The 23,878-nt window shown below is 37.8% G+C and overlaps 1 protein-coding gene across 2 annotated transcripts in view; it reads right to left on the bottom strand.

The window, feature by feature from the left end:
• The window catches only part of LOC149555502 (uncharacterized), a 178,096-nt gene that overhangs the window by 46,761 nt on the left and 107,457 nt on the right, over nt 1-23,878 (bottom strand). For both annotated transcript variants that reach the window (XM_089829571.1, XM_089829570.1), the window contains exons 8-9: nt 13,416-13,628; nt 57-4,126 (exon numbers count right to left, since the gene is read on the bottom strand). In XM_089829571.1, coding sequence (XP_089685697.1) covers nt 57-4,126; nt 13,416-13,628 — 4,283 coding nt within the window. The remainder of the gene's footprint in view (nt 1-56; nt 4,127-13,415; nt 13,629-23,878) is intronic.

Genomic DNA, 23,878 nt, shown 5'->3' with positions numbered 1-23,878 from the left:
ATGAAAGCATGGCACTGATAAACAGACGATCAACACTGAGAGAACAGACTATGTACCTTCAGCAAAAGATTAACTGTGATCTGTGACCAGCGGTCTTCAACATCTCCATCATATATATCATTCACCATCTGAACTAAGCGTGGACAAAGATCATGAGAAAGCTCTGAATGCCAAAAACTCTGGAGATTATGCTTCACTGCATCTGAATCATCACTGAGGCCTAGTAATAAATGATGATGCAGTAACTCGTTCTTGTCCATCTCCTTCTCTTTGTATAAGAAAATCAGAATGCTGAAATACAATTGCCGACAATCACTATCTTCATGGTCAGTGAATGCCTCATATAAAACAGGAAGCACCTTTTCTATTATCTTTGAATTGGGTAGGTCCTTCACAAGCTCAGAAACCAGTTGAAGAGACTTTAACTGACCAATTTTATCCCGGTGTGTCAGAAGTTTTGATAGATAAGGTGCAATTGAATTGAAAAGATTAGGAATGGAATTTGACCTTCTTAGAAGAATATCCAGAGCAGTGACCCTAAACACACCATGTATGCGTGGCAATAGATCCAGAACCATTGCAGCATAGCTATCAAGGAATGGAGGAAAATGGACTGTTATTTTGTCTATAATATTCAAAAATTGCCCAGCATCCACATCTTTGAAAAGCAACAAAAGAATTTGTTTAAGAGGTGAGTGCAGCATGTGTTCCTTGATGCTCAATTTTCCTTCTTCTGTGTGTTTCAATACCATTCCAATGAGTTCTGCTGCAGCGTTGTATACATTCTTCAGTTTGTATCTTACATTAAGAAGAAGTGCCTTACAGAGATCCTCCTCAGACACTCTAAAATTGTCCGATAAACCACACAATGAGATATCTGAAGCTACCATTACCCCAAGAAGTTGCAATCCAACAGATCTCTTCATGCCTACTGCTTTGTCATTCATATTTGGGTTTCCTCCGCCAATAGTAAGATAGCGTATAACTGCACATCTATCAATACTTATTGAATCTTTCCATGTCTGTATGTAAAGCCTTATGACTTCTAAGTTAGCCTGTAATACCAACTTTGATGTGTGAGCTGCCACTGAAATTAAATGGTTCACAAAAGAAGAAGCTACGGGAACATCAGGTGGAAAAGGAAAATTCCACTCTAATATAGTTATGCATATGTCTCTAAGCATGTAATGAAAAGTTCTCCCTCCAGAGTGATCAGGGTCTCTTAGAATGACTTGTACATATGGCCGGAACCAGGTGGAAGCAAATGGTGCAAGCACCTTCCGTGCTTTGCTGATTATTTTTGCAATGAACAAACATACATTAATAGGGGTAACAACATTTTCCAATGTTGCATACAGAGATTTCATCCACTCTGGCATTCCATCATTAGATAATTTCACGCTGAATTTTTGTTGGCAATGCTCTATCAAACGTAGGATAATTCCCATAGATGGATGTCGATCAAAATCATCGTGATCTATTTCTTCTTTCTCAATGACTTCCTCCTCATTATCTTGGTCAGTATTTAAGTCATTCACTTGAAAGCTTCCTGCTACAGCCTGACCACTATCATCATCTTTAACATCCACATTTACTTCATCTCCTGTTCTTTTTTGGGAATCATTTAAAAATGTGTTTATTAAAGCTGGATCATCTGTAAGTGTTGCGCCAACAATATATTGAGATGAAAGTGAAGTAACCCCACTGCTTCGCTTTGTATTTCTTCTTTCTGATCGCAAGCTCTTCACAGCAAGATATGAAGTTTTCAATGTTGAAGTTTCTACAGGAAAGCTATTATAAACCTTTGTGCAGTCAACAATGTTCTGCCAAAGAGGCTTTCCAGGGAAATCTTTGAGAAGAACTGCATACAATTTTTCCTGATCTTGTGTTCGCATAACAATTTCTGCAAGACAATTATATGCTGCAATGTGCAGTTCACGCCACAAAATAATGTTCTCTGAGAAAGGAAAGGCAGCAGGATCATTTTTTCCACGTGAATCACTAGTTGCATGCTGCATCAATAGTTGATTAGAAACAATAGGAGTAATTCTATCTTTAATTGTTTTTGCATCCACCCTATTAAAAAGAAGTTCCACCATCTTATAATGGCAGATCCTAACAACAAGATAATCTTGTTCTGTTTCCAATGTACTTTGAATTGTGTCTTGACGCTTATCAAGCATCTGTTTGAGCTCAATGATGTTATGTTTGTACCACCCAACAATAAACTCAGCAGGAGCTGTATTAATCATTGCAACAAACATGTAATCAAACACAGCACGCCGTAGGCTTGCAACTTTGTCACAATCATTGAGCATTTTCAGACAATGATCACATGCAAGTCCTCTATTTTCATCAACAATTTCTGCATACGATTCCAATATTTCCTGTGCCTTTTTTCTTGCTAGCTTTACATGACTCTGGAAAAGTGGGAAGATAACTTCAAACAGTTCCAACCTATTGGCCATTAGTATTGCATCTTCAAGCCTCTGAAGCATATCAATATAGGCAACCCGTTCATTTGAACCTTGGGGTATATCTGTTTCTCGCACTAACAAATGATCGGCCACAACTTTTGATATGGTGTCTACTAGACGGAGTAAAATTTTATTGTTGATTGCATATTTTAAGAAAAAAGGAGCTATAACAAGTGCATTACTCTTCACTGTCATTACTGTATTTCTTTGCAGCAGCTTTGTAGCCCCCAACTCAGGAACAAGTTGACCACTATTGAAAAGTAGAAAATAGCTCTCAATGATAAAATGAAAAGATGGCTGGTTCTCTTCTAGTACAGTGTCACAACTAGTATCCAGCATAAATAACTTATGAAGCATCTCCAAAAAGAACAACTTGTCACTAAGGGTAGCCTCAGGATGGCAGCATGGACTAAGAAGTTGAATGTGTTTAAGGTACTCCCTGAGGAAACTGGACTTTGTAATGCTTTCCCTTTTCAAATAATCATCTAGAACTGCAATTAATATCAGCTTAGCAGTGAAATTTTGTACAGCTTCTTGTAATAAAACTGAGAGGCACTCCTTGTATGAAAACTTTATTTGTTGAACAATGACATTTCTGAAGTCAAAATAAAATTGACTTCCACCAATGTTCTCTGCTGACTTCATAGATCCAGACGGACCCAATCTTTTATGGTCTAACACTAACTCTAACAACTGTGAAGCTGTGACACCCAAGGCTATGGCCAATGTTAAAACCTCCAAAGCAACAGGTTTTAATGCTGGAGGGCATGGCTGTTGCAATGATAACAAACTGTTTAGCAACTTCTGTCCAGTGCTCTTTGTATTCTCTTTACCTAATGCAGGCAGCAAAAGCCCCACTTGATGCAATTGTTGATATCCCTTCAAAATGTGCATTATGTTTACTAAATCTGTGTGTTCAGAGAAACTCAAGAAATTTATGTCAAGCTTGATTTTTCCTTCAGATAACAAGCTCCTAAAAAAATGTATGAAACTCTCTTTAAATACTGATGATGCAAATGATAACATTTTAATGATTTTCATGGTTTGCCTCACGAGATCCTCTATGCTTTGGGACTCCAACAATGAATAAGAAATTTTTGGGGGATGGAAAAGAACATCAAATATCAAGTTTTGAAAATGAGGTTCACTGAATGGTACAACTTGATGGATTCTACCAGCCTCTTTCACTAGGGTTTTCATCCTTTCCTGAGGTATTTCTACATCCTGCTCCTTTATCCCATGTTCAACATAAAGCATTACTTCTAGAAATTTGAGAAGTTCAAGTATTGTCTTTACTTTTAGACATCCATGACATTCTTTCTGGAAAGGAGTTAGAGGTTCCAATAAATTATGATACGTGTCCCAAAATGAACTTTGCAGGAAATCATTGATAGCAGCACCAATGCCAAAGATTTCCTCCCCAGTATCCAGAACTATATCATATAATGATACTAATTGTCCCTTCAAAGCCCATTCAAACCATTGCAGACAACACATAAATTTTTTCATCCATATCTCAAGCATATTAGCAGTGCACTTATCACTGTTTAGGTCTGGAAGTCTTAACTCGGTATCAAGAAACCTCAAGATGTTTTGGATCTCCTGTACATTTTTTACCTTTGACTTGAACCAATTAGCAGATGATCCGACTGCAAAAGGAGGTAAAATGTCATCAATTTAGAAGGAGAAACAAAATTAAATGGCCTACATCTTTTTAACCTTCCTCACAGCTTCCTTGATCAAATTACAAGAAAAAAAATATATTAGAGTACATCTTTTGGCAAACTAAAACCGGTAAGGTATCTAAACATTGTCATCTTCTTCCACAATACTTGTGAAAAAGAAGAATTATAAATATATATCAATAAAGTTGGAAATCTAATTTGTGAAAGGTAGATACAGATACTTGGAAATATAACTTGCGTAAGGTATCTGATACAAATACAATTCCAGGTATGAATATAAAAGGTTTTTAATGTAGTACGTAGACTGAGACGGGATGAAATCCATATAGGCATGAACTCAAATGAAATAGATATGTAAAATAACAGAAAACAAATTCACTGTTAAAATGTCAGAGGATTAAAAAAATGGCTTTAGAGGGGTCGAACTCCTATGAGAGGATAAATTAAATATAAGTATACACTAAAGTAATTTAAAGTAATTCATGAGAAACCTAAAAAAGAGTTCAAACCAATTGGAGGGAGAAGACAAATGTTAAAAAGAGAGATGAGCTTCATTTTTTACTATCCAAATTGTTATTTTCAGAACAGCATATTGAAGTTTGAGCTCTGTGAAGGGTTTGTGCAGCAATCAGGTTTCCGGGAACGAAAACTGTTGGAAGTAGGGGGAGTTGACCGAAAGCCCTGCTTCCCTGGTATCATTTCACATCATAATTTAGAATTGGAATCAAATTGACTCCGAATTCAGAGGAGGATTTTTGGATTGGGCCGGAGAGAGGCAGATAACAGTAATCAGACTTGCAGATCTGAGATTGTACAACAGAATTGATACATTTCAGGCACTTACTCCTTAGTAATACGCCTTCCCAGGTAGAATTCCAAGTTGATGTTAGAGTTTTGGTGAAGTATTTCATAAGCAAGGGTTATATTTCAGGTTATAGATCAGCAAATGGTAGCAAATAAGTCTATTCCTAATCATTTTTGCTATCAATACAGCTACAGCAGAAAATACAGCTTAACTCCAGCTGGACGTGAAGCTTAATTCGTTGCAGGCAGCATTAAAACTCCATATTTTCCATGGATGGCATCAACATTGGAGACAACACGAGAAATAGAACTTGTATGACATTTTCTTGCCAGTTGTCTGTAATGTCCCCTCTTTAGCAATTGTCAGCTATGTTGCCGCTAGCTTAGTTTTGCATGGTCCTGAGGGCTCACGAGAAGTTCAGAGGGATCTTGGAGTGATTTGGCCAAGTCATTCCTAGTTTGAGGCCAATTGGAGTTTGTTTGTGGGGTCTTTGGATGGAATTACTATTTAAAGTAAGTTGACTGGACATCAAAGATGGCATATTTCTAATGATTGGATTTGAAGCTTCGCGTCGAGAGTTTTCCAACAAGCTATCACTTGCTTCATTTCAAGTCTGATTGATATATTATTTTAATGCCTGAAGTTTATTAAAGTAGCATTTAAATTAAATGTTAAAATGATGTTGAGTTGTGTGTATGAAAGGGAATGCTCAAGGGAGACATAAGATGTTATTTTATTTTATTTTATTTTAAAACACTTTATCCCACATTGGTTGTGAAAAGTGGTCAACCCTATGAAAAGGAAATAAAAGGAGAGTTGGTGGCCATTGTTCAGCAAGTTGAATATGAGAAGAAAATTCATGTGTGAGTTGCAGATCCGTTCTTGGCATTAGAGGATGTCTATCCTCTCTTGTGACATTCTAGATGTCATTCCCTTGGGGTTTGGCCTTCGGAATCGATTGTCATCAGCTTCATTATCAGGCAGATTGGGCACATTTCTAGATACAGGCAGATTTGATATTTTGCTCATATCTTCTTCATTACTGATCTGATGCTTATGCCACTTTGAGGGAATGATTTTATGAAGATACTTGACTGTTTGAAGACAAAAATTACTGTAACAGCACTGTTCACGCGGGTACTGTTCATGCAGCACTATTCATGTCACTGTAGCAGCAGGTTTAAATAACATTTGCTAGAGCATTATGTCAATAAGATATAGCAAACTTGTAAAAATTCAAACACATAGAATTTTGGTTCAGACCTAGCAGGGTATCCTATAGTGGTATTAAAGCATAATCCGGCCAGCCTGGTGATTTTGAGTTCACTTCTATGCATCTGGACAGATTTGAGGCATACAGATATTACTTCCGCAGGAGAGAACAAGGACAGGTACATCTTAACATGGAAACTCCAGCAAGTATGGGTGATTTTCCTGATAGCAATCAGAATCCCAGAAAGAGGGAAAGGAAAAACCAATAGGAGGATCCTAACCGGAGTTGCTTAGAACTCTCAAGAATACTCAGCTATGATTTGTACGGGCATTAGACTAATTACAGGATACCCTTGATCAATTAGAGTGGAGAGCTGATGAAGGGCGAGTCTTTCCACAACATGTCAAAGATACTTTCCCACTACCCCAGTATCGTGCACACTGTAGGGGCAATTTGAAGGCTAGAGGAGATAGACACTCCAAACAGCAGTAGTATCAAGACCTTAGGTGAGCAGCCAAGGAGCTTACCTTATGTCCATTTGATGGTAGCAAGAAGATTAGTAAACAAACTTGGGTGCACAAACTTGATATATACCTCTCACTTAAGCCTATGCCTGAGTTGGAGGCCATCCAATTTGTTGCGTTCCACTTAGAGGGTGTGGCTTATGATTGATGGCACTGTGGTTAAATCGCCATAGACCATGAGCTTATACATTATTAAAGAGAGTTCACAGAGTGACATATTGCTAAATTTGACCATAAGGATGTGGAGCTATATTATAAACCTGGCACTAATAAGACGAGGTTTGGCCAAGGCTTTTAAGCCTAAGACCCTATAGGAGGCTATCTTGATACTTTACCACCACTTGCTTCTTATCAGTAGGATAAAGAAGTCTTCCAAGGGCACAAAGTCATCTTAGAGGATCTCTACACAGGGAAAGAGTGCACTACCAACTCCTATGATGGACAAGGAGACATGTAGCGAGTTATGGCGGAAACTTTGCTTCTCATGCAAGAAGCCTTGGGAGCCCTGACATCGATACCTTGGTAAACACAAGAAAAATCTCATTGAGGTGCATTCAAAGGTGGAGGATGAAAAAGGTTCAAAGGACAAGAGTGATGAGGGTGAGAAGGAGACTCGACATGTGGAACTAAGAGAGGAGTGTGCATTGGCCAAGTCTAATGTAATAATTGCTTCACACTCAAATGTACCTGCAATTCATCCATTTTGCTTGGTGGGAGTGATAGTGGTGTCACACACAACTTTATTGATGAGGGATTGATCACTAGGCATGGATTGCAAATAGAGGGTTTTCCTAGATTTTGTATTGTAGTTGCAGATGGATTCTCTATGAGATGCACCAAGAGGATCATGTGACCTAGAATACAAATGGGAGATTACAACTTGACAGGTGATGTGATTGATATAGTGTTGGGCATCTAGTAGTACATTTAAGTAAATTTTTCACTTGGATCCATGTCGAGTTGTTTCACTTTGGATATATTGATGTTTATATCATAGCGCAAAAAAGTGAAGGAGCATCTTACTTCGGAATGGTATGGGATTTAAAACATGGTGTTCAGTGAGCAAGTGCAGACTACCCAGAAAGGAAGCACTATAATGTCCCATTTTCAGACCATTCAGCATATAACAAAGCATTGACCTATTACATGACATCTCATAGCTCAGCAGTGTGGTTACAGGACTCAATAAGCGGCCTCTGGAGCTATGCAAGAGCTTTGTGAGCTGTTTGGGGTAGTTTCCCAAATTTTAGGAGGAATTATGTTGTTTACCATACTAGGTAAAGAAAATAATGCATACAGACAATAAATGAGAACAGCAGATAAGAATAGCAGAACTCCTTATTATATTCGCATACGCCAAGATATTACATTATGCTTCTGATGCTATGACGATTACAACGATCCCGAAGGGGGATATAAATACTATCCGAGGAAACTTCCCGAAGGTATCCGTTGGCCACATACAACATGTTGGCTACAATAGTAGAACCTTCCTGATACACACCCTGTCAGCCTAACAGCATACATCCTGACAAACACCCCATCCTGATACTGACGGCATGTATCCTGATACACTAACAGGATACATCTTGATATAATATTTACTAACGACATATGTTTTATAGGGTTTGACTGGGAGTTGACAAGAACACATCAAGATACCTCCAGGATCATTCTAGAGATTTTGGTTGCAGTTCCTATTTTTAGAGAGGGTTCCTATTTTGTAGGGAGACTAACAGTGTCTCTGCAACATTTGGGTATCATTCATGTATAGGCAACATCAATCAAATTTTAGTTGGGAGTCCAAATGATCAGTTTGTAAGTTTGAATTACATAAAATAATAATGAAGTGAATTAATAGTCACTTTATATTATAATAAGTTATAATAAAAGGCCATAGTACGTTTCCCTAAGCAATGGAGTTTAAGTAGTTATTAACAAGGGAATCATTTATATTGATTATAAAAAAAATGGCTTTAAAGGATTCAAACTCCTAGAAGAGGAGAAATAAAATTTAAAAATATAATAAAGTAATTTAAAATAATTAATGAACCCCTAAAATGGGTTCGAAACAATTGGCGGGAGAAGAGATCTTAAAATGTGAGATGGGCTTTATTTTTCATTATCCAAGTTATTATTCTCAAAATAGCATATTGAAGTTTGAGCTATGTGAAGTGTTTGAGCAACAATTAGGCTTCTAGGAACAAAAACTCTTGGAAGTAGAGCAAGTTGGACTAAACCCAGTTTCCCTAGTGTCAATTCACATCATAATTCAGAATTGGAATCAACATGACTTTGAATTTGGAGAAGGGTTTTTGGATCAGATTGGATAGAGGTAGATATCAGTAATAAGACTCAAAGATCTGAGATTATAGGGCAAACATCCCAAGCACTTACTTCTTGGTCGTGCCTCTTCCCAGGGAAAATTTCGAGTTGATGTTAGGTTTTGGTGAAGTGTTTCATGAGAAGAGTTATATTTCAGATTACATGTAAGCATTTTGGGGGCATATCAGTCAATTCCTAATCATATTAACTAGCCGCACAGCTACAGAATGTTAGCTGACTGGATGGGTCCGGCGGTGTTTCTGTAGCCAACGGATTGACTGTCGTCGGTGTTTTGTATTTTGTAGCCGACAGGTAAATAGTTTGTAGCGGATGTAATGTTGTGGCCAACGGACTCCTTCGGGAAGGTTCGGCGGTAGTATTTATATCCCGTCTGGGATCATTGTAAATCATCATTCATCTACTATTGCGAATATTATTCTGCTATTCATGTTCATTGTCTGTATGCGTTCATTTCTTTACCAGTACGGTAAACATTTGGCGTCGTTGGCGGGGACATCTCAGTTGAAGGACATCACCGACACCTTGGCAAGGAACTTTGCAGAACAAAACATTGTACAACAAATCTTACAAACGGAGATACCGGTCAAGATAAGTGACCTCACAATGCCCCAATTATGGACGGCCATTCTGAATCATACACCGTTTCCGAAAGCACCAGAGGACACAGGAAGGGATAGTAGGGAAGTGATGACAACAGACCCAATGCTGCTAGCACTCACATCCGGACGGCACTTGGCAGTCGTCGAGATGGGGATTTTGGGAAATGTTTTGACAGACACAATTGTCGACGGAGGGTCCGGCGTGAATGTGTTGTCGGAGGATACCTGGAAGAAGTTGGGAAAGCCGACATTGTGGCCACCTGCATTTCAGTTGCTCACAGCAGACCAACGTGGAATCAAACCGTTGGGAATCTTGAAAGCGCAACCGGTAACAATTGGTACGCAACAATTTTTATTGGATTTTGTGGTCATTAAAAAGAAAAGGATATGATGCTATTCTGGGACGGGATTGGTTGGTACAAGAAAAAGTAAAACATGATTGGAAACGAAATACTCTATCAATACGCAACAATTGACCTGCACACGCAAATGGTCGGCGAGGAGGCAACATCGTCAGATTCAGAAAGTGATGGCGAAAGTGACGATAAAGGAAAGAGGAGAATGGAACCAGACGAAGGAGGAGTATTGAGGCTTGACGGAGGATCAAATGACGACGACCTGGACTCAGTGAATGGTCTCTTCCACTGGCAGCTAGAGGACTACGAACTGTTTCTGAGTTGCAATATGTTAAGGGTCGATGAAGGGGAGAAAAAAGAGGCAAATGAATGTCCGAAAGAATATAGAGAAGCGGAAGAAGGAAAGGCCATTACGGCTAAAGCTGAGGGGACAAACATCTAGTCACAGCCCAGAAAAAAGCAAGATCCCATTGTCGAGTACATGGCGAACGGACCGCGCGGAAAGAAAAGGTTACTTCACAGCACAAAATTGGTGGAAGGGTGCCAACAGCAAGGAAATAAGCTAGATGCGCGACGACCGCAGGCACAGTGGGCGACGGAGGTAACACAAAACAGACATAAGGCACTGCATGACAAACTCAGTAGGTTTCAGCCGGGGCAGTTGGTACTCAAGTACGACGATCGGGATGAAATCAAACAAGAAAAGTTTAAGGCAAGATGGGTTGGACCATATCAGATTCGGAAGGTTGGCGACAATGGAGCAATCAGATTATCAACTTTGGACGGGCAAAAAGTACCTCCGGCAGTCAACGGATCCAAATTCAAAATATATGGTGCCAGGAAGACTCTGTCGTTGTTGCAGAAGGGGACTCCCTCGTCGTTGCAGAATGGCAACGCACGGAGGCAAAATTGAGGTGCTATCTTTCTATTTTATTTTATTCTGCTTAAAAAAAAAAAAAAGAAATTTAAAAAAAAAAAAAAAAAAAAAAGTTAGTAAAAGTCCTGCGGGCAAATGCAGCTGTCCGCGGGTAGCTGTCCGCGGACTGTCCCACGGGTGGCTCCCGCGGACATTTCCCATGGGCTGCTGTCCGCGGACTATCCCGTGGGTGGCTCCTGCGGACTGTTCCGCGAGTGGCTCCCACGGACTGTCCTGCGACAGAGGTCCGCGGACTATCCCGTGGGTGGCTCCCACGAACATGTCCCGCGGGTAGCTGTCCGCGGACTGTCCCGCGGTAGATGTCTGCGGACTATCTCGCGGGAGGTCTTTCGTAGCGTGATCTATCTATCTGTTTTCATTGCCGGAACAATTGTTGAGCTTCTCATTGCCGGAGGAGTGGTTTTAGTGAAAGATTGTTGGAGTTTTGTTTCTCATTTGCGGAGGAGAGATTGTTGAGTCTGTGTAGAAGATGGGTGTGCGGGGTTTACTTATAACAAAAAAAAAAAAAAAAAAAAAAACCACGACAGATTCAAGTTCTTCAGAACGAGTGACAGATAATGTCAAAGGTAAGGGGAAGCATTAGTGGTTGTCAGAAAGAGTGTAGAATCAGCAGAAAATGACAGAAATGGTGTGTTCCATGCATTTCTATGTGGGTTGCGAAGTGCTAATTTGGTCTTGGCGGTGAGGGGCGCTGCCCCTCGACCCCGCCAGGGGCGTTGCCCCCTAAAGCCCCAGTCGTGGTGGATATCAGTCGTGAGAGTCTGACCAGTGGAGAAGAGTTGAAGTTGCTGCAGGCATGCACTTTCTATGTGCCAGAGGCACTTGGAGTAAGTGTTGGCTGAGAGGCTGTCTGGGTGGATGCGTAGAGAGCTTGGGAGGAGCTAATCATCCAGTGGGAGGCAGTGCAGCGACACTTAGCTCAGTGGACCCAGTGTTGGAAGTGGAGAAAGCAGCATGGGTGGCTATCAAGGTCAGCTTGAGGAGACAATATTGTGTTAGCAGAGGCTACAAGTACAGGACGAAGTGAAGTGATGTGATAGAAGCAGATTTTTCTTGTTGTAGTCACTCTGATGATGTATTTTGTTTGTTAATTTGTCTCAGATATTTTGTAATTGTCGTCCGGAGACGACTTTTCTTTTTGGGGGGGATGGTGTTAGCCGACTGGATGGGTCCGGCGGTGTTTCTGTAGCCGACGGATTGACTGTCGTCGGTGTTTTGTATTTTGTAGCCGACGGGTAAATAGTTTGTAGCGGATGTAATGTTGTGGCCGACGGACTCCTTTGGGAAGGTTCGGCGGTAGTATTTATATCCCGTCTGGGATCATTGTAAATCATCATTCATCTACTATTGCGAATATTATTCTGCTATTCATGTTCATTGTCTGTATGCGTTCATTTTCTTTACCTATACGGTAAACACAAAAGAGAGCATGCCATATCTACAGCTGGATGTGAATATTGGTTAGTTGCAGCCAACATAAACCTCCAGATGGCATCAGCAGTTGAGACCGAAAAAGAGAAATCAGAACCTATATGACATTTCCTTGCCACTTGCCTGCTATTGTACAGATCTGATCCGTACAGTTGGAGTATGGGTATATAAAAGTCCACTTTGAGAAATGAAAAATCAGAAATTATTAGTTAATCATTGATTTATAGGTTGATTTATTTTCTTTCAGCATTAGTTAGTAGACAATCAGCATTATAAAAAATTAAAATTAACAAAATATCACAAAACTTGAAACAACCAAAAACAAATCAGGAATTGCAAAATACCAAAACATAGCACACTTGGAAAAATTCGAACACATTCAGAATTTTGGTTCAAATCTAGCTGGGGATCTTTCAGGATACCAATGCCAATTTTGAGAATGTGAATTGCATAAAGTCCAAACCTAAAGAGGCCTACTTGATTGTAGAAGGCAATAATCATTTTCACCCTATCCTTGGTGTGAGCATAAGACTACACACACACACAAATGAATCCCCATAAAATCCTATTTAATTGATTCTGCAACTATAATGTAAATCAAAATGCCACTAAATATTTCCTGAAACTTCAACAGTTGTGACAAAAGCTACAATTGTAATAAATCATATTGATTAGATACAATCTTTAGGTTGAAACTTGAAATCTACATGAAGGAAATTTACAGTTAAACTAAATGAGTATGATCTTAAAGGAAGTAGTATCATCCTATATAAAAAACGAATAATAGAAAACAATGACAGATTAAAATTTGTTTTAAAGATCAGTGGCCAGTGTGACTTGCAAATCTAACAGCTGAGAATACATTACACAAACAAACAAAAACTTGTTATATTTAGACTTTGAAGAGAATTGAATTGAATAATTCAACTGTGGAACACAGCACTTTTTATTTACCTAAAATAGAGCATGGTAAGATCTATTCAGTTCTGCTGAAAAAAACACTTCGGCCCACAATTTCTAAATGATCAAACTTTGTACTCACCTGGTAAAATTTCTGACAGAGAATTGAACAACCACATACATTTCTTTCTACATTTTTCTTCAGATCTACCAGTTTGCAAAAACAGCCAATCTAAGAAATCCTCTATATTCAAGAACATTCTCCTGTCCTTCCTATTCTTCAGCAAAATGCTGATATTCCTCCTTATCAGTCTTTGAATTCCTTCAAGCACTGTGCCCATTTGTTTCATTGTACCTGACAATTTTTTAAAATAAGTATATAAGAGAATTTCTAATGCTCCTCTACGATTATGCCTTGGCAATGTGGATAAAATACAAGAATTATTCAACAACATTAGTGTCATTGTCATTAGAGTTATGTAAAGGGCACTCCAAGTTATCATTATCATCCCTGTCTTCAGCATCATAAAACATCCAAAAAGAGGGAGATCAATTAAAAAAATTAAAAAATTAAAGACAAGTATCTCTTACAAAACATTATAAAAGAAGAGTATTAAGAACCAATATCCCATTCCCAAGATGGATGAATTGATAGATGATCTTCATGTAGTAGTCAATTTTCCAAAACTAGATCACAAACTAGGTTAAATCTATTCAAAGTCTCAGAGAAGAAAATTCACAAGAATTTTTTGTGTCACCACTAACTATAATTTTCTAGTCATCTTGTTTGGATTTACAAACTCTCCAGAAATGTACCAGTAAAGCATGACTCAAGTTTTGATCAAACTAGTCCTTGGTTTCTCTAATAACATTTTGATCAACAGAAAAATGTGGGAGGACCTATGGCACATTGACAAAAGTGTCGCAAATTTTCGGAAGCACTATAATTGTTCGCCGAGAAGTCAAAATGTGTATTTGATATGACCAATATCTTGTCTCTAACATCATCAACACAAAGGGGATGCAAGCATACATGGAAAAGAATAAAGGAATTCCAGACAGGTGTCCCCTAACAGACTTCATAGAGTTGCAAGGATTCATTCTCTACAACTACGAAAAGCAATTTGTTGAGGTTTCTCCAAACCGACGCTCTTAATTGACATGACAAAGGGGCTTCAACATGGACTGAGGATACACAATGAGCATTTGACGAAGTAAAGGGTGTAATACACTCTATGTGCTATATTAGCAATTTTGAATTTCAAATTGAAATGCGATGCATTAAGAGAAGGATATGCAATGATGATCATGTAAACCAAGCACCCAATTTATTTAGAGATACAAAATCTCATAAATGTAGAAAGAAATTTCTTCATCTATGATTAGAAAATGGTAGCCATTATGCACACATTGGTCAAATTTAGGAAATAGATGATGGGTAACCAATTTGTGGTCAAAACTGATCAGAACTGTTGGAGATATTTTCTCAATCAAAAGGATCTAAATAACAGGCAGAAAAAGTGGGTCAGAAAACTCCAAGTGTATAATTTTGTAATGTCCCCTCTTGAGAACAATGAGAAAAATCAACTAAATTGCAATATTTTGACAATTGAACAAAGAAGATAATGTCCATCCATATCAAGTTCTGCTTGTTTCTATTGAATAATATCCTTTTAATATGTCAATTTCTGCAATTGCCAAATGTCTTTATAATAATGAGAACTACGTATATTTCAAATCACAAAGACCCTATTGTCAACTAAAAACTCTGATAAAGTTTCTGATCTGATTTTGATGGACCAAGCTTTCTACAATGTCAATTTGGCATAAATGCTGTCTTGATCATATGAATGTCTGTTATAACAATAGCTTAAAATCGGCAAATGCTCTTAGAGTGACAAATTTCAAATTTATGATATATTCTAGAAAGTCTGTTTCGAAACAAGGAATCTGATATGACAACAATCTGAAAGTGTAAAATTGGCTGGTAGATTAATGAATCGATCCTTTATACAAAAGATTTGGAAATGTATGCAAGTGTATGAACAAGCAGATGAGATGCAACTATAGTAGCCATTTCAAAATGATCTTTTGGTGAGCATGATAATACACTTTGTCAGAAATAATTATCTTAATCTGATTGCCGTCTCTGATATTCAAATCTGATACTCAGATTGATATCCTCTTGTTGCTGTATCTGGAAGCTGTATCTCCAGGCTCTTCTTGAGTGCTTCTAATTCTTGAACAACTGCCAATCAAAACTGAACTGAATGCCTGAGAGAACCGATTTATCATTTAATATCAAATATATAGCTTGTAAAGAGGTAACATCCGGTGAGGAGACATACCATTTAAATGATTTCTTTTCATAAACAATCATTTATGCTTATAATCTTTTTTATTGTAATTCCTTGTTTATCATATCTCTCTAAGAATTAAATCATATCTTTCATAATTGATTGTATATTATAACTGCTGCCTTTCATTTGCTAGTAACTAACCGGTGCACGTAATTTGACAAGGATTCCTTGACTTCAATATTAGTTTTACTGAATTAATAAGCATTCTATGAGCAGCATAATGCTTGATATACTTTTGTTTTTCTGTTTGTGCAATCATCCTTAGTATGGGAGTTACGTCTAGAGTCTACATCCATACACACAGCTCTTCAAATCTTTACATTGTGTAAGTGGATACCCCACTATTTACTGCCAGTCGCTGTATTGTGAGACTTTGACCTCAATCAAACCATATGTTCATGAGACATTAAATATTGACTAATCAATGCTCTGACTATGAAAAGTATCCAACAGTCTCCATCTACAATACATATGTCAATTTCTATTATTGCTGGTTCTCTGACTACACTCAATCACTGTTAAAATAAGCGTCATTTCTGGAATGTTTTAACATGACCTACCCCGACCATTTTTTTCTCTCATTCCTGCATTTTCTTCTTGACTACCAGGCAATTTTAATTGCTGGCTTCAGGTTCTCTGCAACTTCTGAGTATCTCATTCCATGATTGCTCATTCAACACTCGCTCAAACCTTGCTCAGCAATGCATTAATTCTTAATTTTTCCTGATGGATTTTATTTTGTTATTCATGGCAATATACAAGGCCATCAACCATTAGTTTAATCCAACACCTATTGATGAAAGGATCATATTTTATTATTACTTAATTAATTATTATTTCTATTTTTGATTTATTAATTTATTATTAATTATTATTTTACTATTAGATTTGTTTTTGTGATAGGTTATTATTTACCGAATTTGATCTCCTAAACGGGAACATTGAAAATTTGGACATCCATTATGACAAGGAATTATGATATTGTTGATGGTTACATGTAGTCCAAAAGGTTGAATCTTTGTTCAATGTTTTAGTGTGGCCTTTTTGAATTAGGATTTAATTTTATATATGAATATATATGTGTATATCTATCTATATACAAGTGTATATACGTATACATTACCTATACATAAATACATACATATACATATGCGTTATACATTTACACATACATATGTATACATATATATTAAAGGTCCAAATTCAAAAGGCATAAAACGAACAATTGTGACCCTCTCAAACATGGGATATAATAAAAGGGAGGAAAGTTTATTTAACAAGGGAAATGAAGGAAGAATGAAAGAATGGAACATGTGAATCAAGAAAAGAGTCAATACAAGAAACTAAGGATAAAATTATGAAGGGTTGTGTTCTTTCAAAGGGTGGAATAATTGAAAGTTGTGGCCCTTTCAAAGGGTAGAAATTATAAAGCCTTGTACTCTTTGAAAGGGTGATTGTGACCCTTGCGAAGGGCAGTCACAACGAAAACATGAGACTCTTCATCACATTGGAAGATATAAAAGGGCCTCCTTTGAGAACATCCGAAGGAGATCCATTTAGAAAGTAATTTACTATTTCCAAAAGGAATCAATAGAGAGTGGGGATTGTAATGTTCCCAACCCCAAGAGACTGAGAGAATTTTACCCTAGAGACTGACACTATATCACCTCAAGAGACTGAAAGTATGTTGCCTCAAGAGACTAAGAGTATGTTAGCCCGAGAGACTGAGAGTGTGTTGCCCTAAGAGACTGAGAGTATGTTTCCTCAAGAGACTCACATTATGTCACCCCGAGAGACTAAGAGTATGTTATCCCAAGAGACAAAGAGTATGTTATGCCGAGAGATGGAGATTATGTAACCTCGAGAGACTAAGAGTATGTTACCCCGAGAGAATGGCATGAGATGAGAGACTGAGAGTATGTGTGGAACTTGTTCATATGTTGTTGGTCATACAGTGGAGACAAATTAAGGATGTTGTACACTGCACAATAGGCAGTGGTGTAGGTGGCATGTAGGGACCGCACAGTGGCCAAGTCACAATGCATACAGAGGGAAGTGGAGATAATGCTGAAGGGAATGTGGTGGTACAATGATCATACAGAGGGATGAGAAAGGATGTACGGTAGGATGGAGGAGGATGAATGCTGCCAAGACCCATATAAGTGGATATGTGCCTTCACTATGGATTGAGTAATGTGAACAATATATTTGCCAAACGCACAAATTAATGCCAACACAAGTATTTGCAATCCAAATCAAAATTATATATTTTGCAGACAAAGATGGTGTTCGGATGTGCCAGATCTCAAACAAAGTAATACACATAATCACAATAGGGTGAGGGTCTCATCCCACAGAAATTAGAAAAGCCAACTAGGGAAGATCTTCCACTTCTGAAATGGCAAGAATACTGAACTGCAACAAGAATTCACAGTACAAGAAAATAATCCAAATCGCATGCCACAAATATCCTACCTGTTGGTCATAAATACCCATTGGAGGAAAACTCTCGGGGTGCACAACAAGTGCCGACATGGCAACAAACACATACGAACAAAATAAAAGATGAGCCCGAGATATACATAAATCAATCAAAACCCCAAATACAACTTTTATTTTATCATTTTGGGCCACACATTTATTTAACTAAAGTAATTAATTAAAGCTCCTCTTTATTCTATTATATAATTTAAATTATGGGACCAATTAATTAATTAATTAATTTAATTAAAACAATAAAATTTGGGAACATCACAAATCCTCGGCGCCCAAAGATTGCTTGTCCTCAAGCAACTCCAAATCAAACACACAAGTAGAGCATGTGAGTTGACATCAAACCTCTGTTTCAGCACACATTCATCCAACTTTTGTGCCACTATGATATAAACAATGTCACACCCTTCACTATGATGCCAATGGCACCAATCAATGAAATCCTACATGTCCTCATGTTCAAAAATCACTTTTTGTATTGTCACAGGCACATATGTTGATGCCATCACAAATTTGACCACTACTATGACCACAGCGACCCACTATTATATTCCTAACTAACAAATGCCCTTTAGATAAATCTTGTAGAATATTTTCGATGAACAAAACCCTATGTACAAAGCCTCGGTTAAGAGTAACTCAGCAAAGAGAGCCTCGGCCATGAGAGACTTGATGATAGTATGCAAACCGTACAACAAGGTCATACGGTCAATCAGACTGTGCATCAATGAAGGAAGCCTTGGTGGAGAGTATGTTAGCAAAGGGGGCCTCGGTCATTATTGCCACAACGAAGGGTGCCTCGATGAAGGGAGCCTCAGTAAAGAGTACCTCAGTGAAGAGAACCTCAACGAAGAGTAATTTGGCAAAGGGGACCTTGGCCATGAGTACCTCGGCAAAGGGAGCCTCAATGGAGATTACTTTGGTGGCAAACAAAACCTCGACAACAAACAATTTGAGCTGCTGATAGAACCTTGATGGCACAAAAAACCACGACTGAAGCCTCGATTATGGATAGCCTTGTCAGCGAGCATCGCCTCAATGACATACATGGCGAAGACATAGCATTGCGATGGAAGCCACAATGGCACCAGAGGCAGCCATGACGATGATGATGAGCACAACTACCACTACAATGACTGTGACAGACATAGCCACGACAATGACTACGACGGACACAACTCAGCAACAAATACACTCAATGATGACGATGGACACAATGATAGTGATAGACAGAGACTCGACATCGGACACGACGATGGTGATAGACACAAACTAGACAATGAACATGTCGATGGACATAATTATAGCGACGAACACAGACTCAATGATGGACACAAACTCGACGACAATGATAGACACAACAAAACAGTCACGGACAAAACGACAATGATGGACAAAATGACGATGACAAACACAACGATGGTGACAGACACAGACTCAGCGATGAACACAATGATGGTGACGACAACAAACACAACAACGGTAATGGACACAACTATAGTTATGGACATGGACTCAGAAAGGGACACACCCATGAGGGCATACACAACCATGATGATGAACACGGCCTCAATGGTGGATGTGGCCTTGGCAGAGACACAGCCACAACGATGAACACAACCTTGGCAACAGACATGACCACGATGACGAACATAGCTTCGGTGACAAACACATAGCCTCAGCAACAAACACCTCGCTGACGAACAGAAACTTAGGAACAAACATAGCCACGATGACAGATGGAGCCTCAACAACAAACATAGCTTCTATAATTGACACAACCTTGATGACTAACAGAACCTCCGCAACTGATAGTGCCTCAAGCGATGAGTGCAGCCTCGACGATGGGCACAACCTTGGTGACAAAGACAACCTTGAGCACAAATTCAATGATGGGCCCACAAGATCCATGCAAGCAACCTCTTCATTTTTCAGGTGTTCTCTCCATATTGGTGCAGTAGAAAGATTTAGGAAATCCTCCTAGAGCAGCCCTATAATCATGCCTTCATTCTCCTCATGTAATGCATCACCCTTTCTCCTACTTGTGCAAATGAGATATTAGTTTTTCTTCATGATGTTTGAAAACATTACTAACCAATCTACATGCTACTATAGAGGGACACATTCTAGATTACGAACAACCCACAACGTAGATATGATAGGTTGGGATATTTTATCGATCTCCTCAATGAACAAATCACAAGGCTCCCTATAGCAATTGAAACCTTAGTATCATGATCTTCCTTGATGATGACCAAGAAGTAATGAAACATATCATGGATCAAATTTTGCAACTCGAGATGTAAGAGGAGGTTACCCATTTTGACATTTCCACCATTCTCCAAGATTGTAGATTTCCTGCCAAAAGGATCGCCACTAATGTCATCTAGGCTCTGAAAGTTGTCAAATATCAAATGTAAGATCTCTATAATGGTTATATCATCATACAGTGCTATAGGAGCCAAAATTCTCAAGACCTCACTAAGACATGTTTCAACTACTAACCTTTTTCCCTTGTCATGGTGTCTCAAAAGCCCAGTTTAGATTGAGGCATCTTTAATCAGCGGAAGGATTCTCTATATAAATCTTGAAGGTAATTGGTTCGCCTTACACACATACTTCCAATATGTAATGGAAGATCGAAACCCTCACTGAGCTCTTTGCCCATCTTTTGAGTGCCTTCAACTATCACTCTCCATCACTGTTGGGCACCATAGTGTGATCCAAATCCCAAAATCTCTCAGTCATCCTAGCAAGTTGGCAAGATCACCAGCTCTGATACCATCGTAATGTTCTCAACCCCAAGAGACTAAGAGTATGTTACCCCAAGAGACTGAGTATATTACCTTGAGAGATTAAGAGTATATTACCCAAGAGGCTGAGAGTATGTTATCCTGAGAGACTGACAGTATGTCACCCCAAGAGACTAAGAGTATATTCGCTCGAGAGACTAAGAGTATGTTGCCCCGAGAGACTGAGAGTATGTTGACCCAAGAGACTAAGAGTATGTTACCTCAAAAAACTGAGAGTATGTTACCCCGAGAGATTGGCATGACCCGAGAGATTGAAAGTTTGTGTGAAAGTTGTTCATACGCTGGTGGTTGTACAATAGAGACAAATTGAGGATGTCATATGCTACACAATAAGTGGTGGTGTAGGTGGAATGTAGGGATTGCATGGTAGCCAAGTCACAATGTGTATGGAGGGAAGTGGAAACAATGTTGAAGGGAATGTGATCATACAGTGATCGTATAAAGGGATCAAGAAGGATGTACGGCAGGATGGAGGAGGATGAATCCTACTAGGATCCATATGAGTAGAGATGTGCCTTCGCCACGCATTGAGTAATGTGAACAATATATTTTCCAAACACACAAATTAATGCCAGCACAAGTATTTGCAATCCAATTCAAAATTATATATTTTGCAAAAAAAGATGGTGTTACAGATGTGCCATATCAAAAACAAAGTAATCTACTGAATAGGAATAAGGTGAGGGTTTAATCCCGCCAAAATCGGAAAAGCCAAGTAGGGAAGGTCTTCCTTTTCTGACATGGCAACACTAAACTCCAATAGGAATTTGCAGTACAAGAAAATAATCCAAACTGCATGCCACAAATATCCTACTCGTCAGTCATAAATACCCATCGGAGGAAAACTCCCGAGGTGCACAACAAGTGCCGACATAGCAAGAAACACCTACAACCAAAATAAAAGATGGGCCCAAGATATACATAAATCAATTAGAACCCCACATACAACTTCTATTTTAATAATTTTGGGCCCCATATTTATTAATTGAAGTAATTAATTAAAGGCCCTCTTTTTTCTATTATTAAAATTTAAGTTTTGAGACCAATTAATTAATTAATTTACTTCAGTTATTACAATAAAATTTGGGAACATCACCGGGACCCAATTCTGATGAAAGGTGGTAAAGGGTCATAGGGCAGTCATAATGAAGACATGCAACTTTCCATCATGTTCGAAGACATAAAGGGTAAAAGGTTTTATTTTAGAGCATCCAAAGAAGATCCATTTGGAAAGTAATTTATTATTTCAAAAAGGAAACAACTGCGACTATGGACTAAATTCCTATGAGAGGTGGTGATCCTTTCACCAATAAAGGAGAAATCATTCGAACCATTCAAGGACAGCTTATCAATCATCACTCATGAATCCATAAAACTCAAAACCAAACAACAAACTACCAAATCAAGGAAACAATCAATCCGAAAGTCATTCTATCAAATCAGCATTCACCAACATATCAAACCAGCAATCATTACATCATCACTCACCGATGCCTCACATCGTACACTCAAACGTTCATTCATTCAGTCAATCAATAATTCATATACACATAAATCATTCAACAATAATCCATCAAGGATCAAAATTGAAAGATCAATGAAAACAAGAACAAACAGAGCTGAACTCGGAACTAAACTAATATTAGCAGAAATACTAATTAAAATACTAAGCTGATACATAAGTAGATAGATAGATCTATGCATATGTGTTGATGCAGTAGAGATACAAATTATTGAGTAACCTTAATGCTCTTAGTAGAGAGATGCATATTCTGGATTCGAATGTGTGCCTTATTTTTGCATCTAAGTTTCAAATCACACTTAGTGATCCATCATCAAGATGAGAAGAGCTAAAGGAGAAAAATGATTTGTTGCAGACTAATCACAGGATATATATAAGTATGCCAAGATATGAGAGAAAGAGGACACAAAGATCAAGACAACACAAGGTCAACCAAGAGAAAGAAAAGAAGATATCAAAAAAGAAAAAGAAAGCCCAAAGTTGATAGGACCACAATAAATAAGGAAATAGTAATAAAGATTAAAAAAAATAATAACAATTAAGATAATAATAATAAATATAATAATGATGATGATAATTATAATTATAATGATGATCATAATAATAATAAAGAAGAATAAGAAGATAACAAAGAACAATAAAAGAACAAAAGAAGAAATAATGATAAATGAAGAAGATAACAAGAATAATAATAATAAAGAACATGAGACAAAAAAATAATAAATAATGAAGAAAAAAGTTGAAGAAAGCTAACATGTAAACAAGTAAAGGAGAGAAAATAAAGAGGGAAAGCTGACAAAAGAGAGAAAAAAAATTGAAGACAAAAGAAAGAAAGCAAACAATAAAACTAGATAAAGAAGAAAGAAGGAAGCAAACAAACATATATATAAGTGTGCATATGTATATATATAGGGGTAAGATAACAAGAATAAAAGGGGTGGTGGGGCGGCGGGGGAGAATTGGAGAGAGCTGAGCCAAAGTTTAAGAAAAAGAATAAAAAACAACTAGAAAGGCAACACAACAAGAAAGAGAATCAATATATATATATATATATTCACAATAATAAACTAAAAGATAATGCAATATAAATAAAAGGACTAAGAAAAAGTGTACTAATATATAAATATATACATTTATATAACATTGATCAAACTAGATAATGTGAACTAAATAAACATGAAAAGTACGGAGACAATGCACCCTATTTATATATAGACATACACATGTGTGATATATATATATATATAACAGGAGACAAAAAAGTATAAAAAATAGAAACATATAAGCAAGCAAAAACTAAATAACAGAGGATAACTGACTACAAAGAAAAAGCAAGAAATTCAAAAGGAAGAATGCAAAAGATTAGAACAAAAAGTGAGACAAGAAAGACAAACAAAGGAACCAAAAAAAAGGAGGG

Source organism: Cupressus sempervirens, chromosome 5 (genome assembly GCF_028749045.1).
Source record: "Cupressus sempervirens isolate cs-2001-9-10 chromosome 5, ASM2874904v1, whole genome shotgun sequence".
Classification (NCBI taxonomy): Eukaryota; Viridiplantae; Streptophyta; class Pinopsida; order Cupressales; family Cupressaceae; genus Cupressus; species Cupressus sempervirens.
Note: the sequence above shows the minus strand (reverse complement) of the source record. Positions and strands in the feature narration are given on the sequence as shown.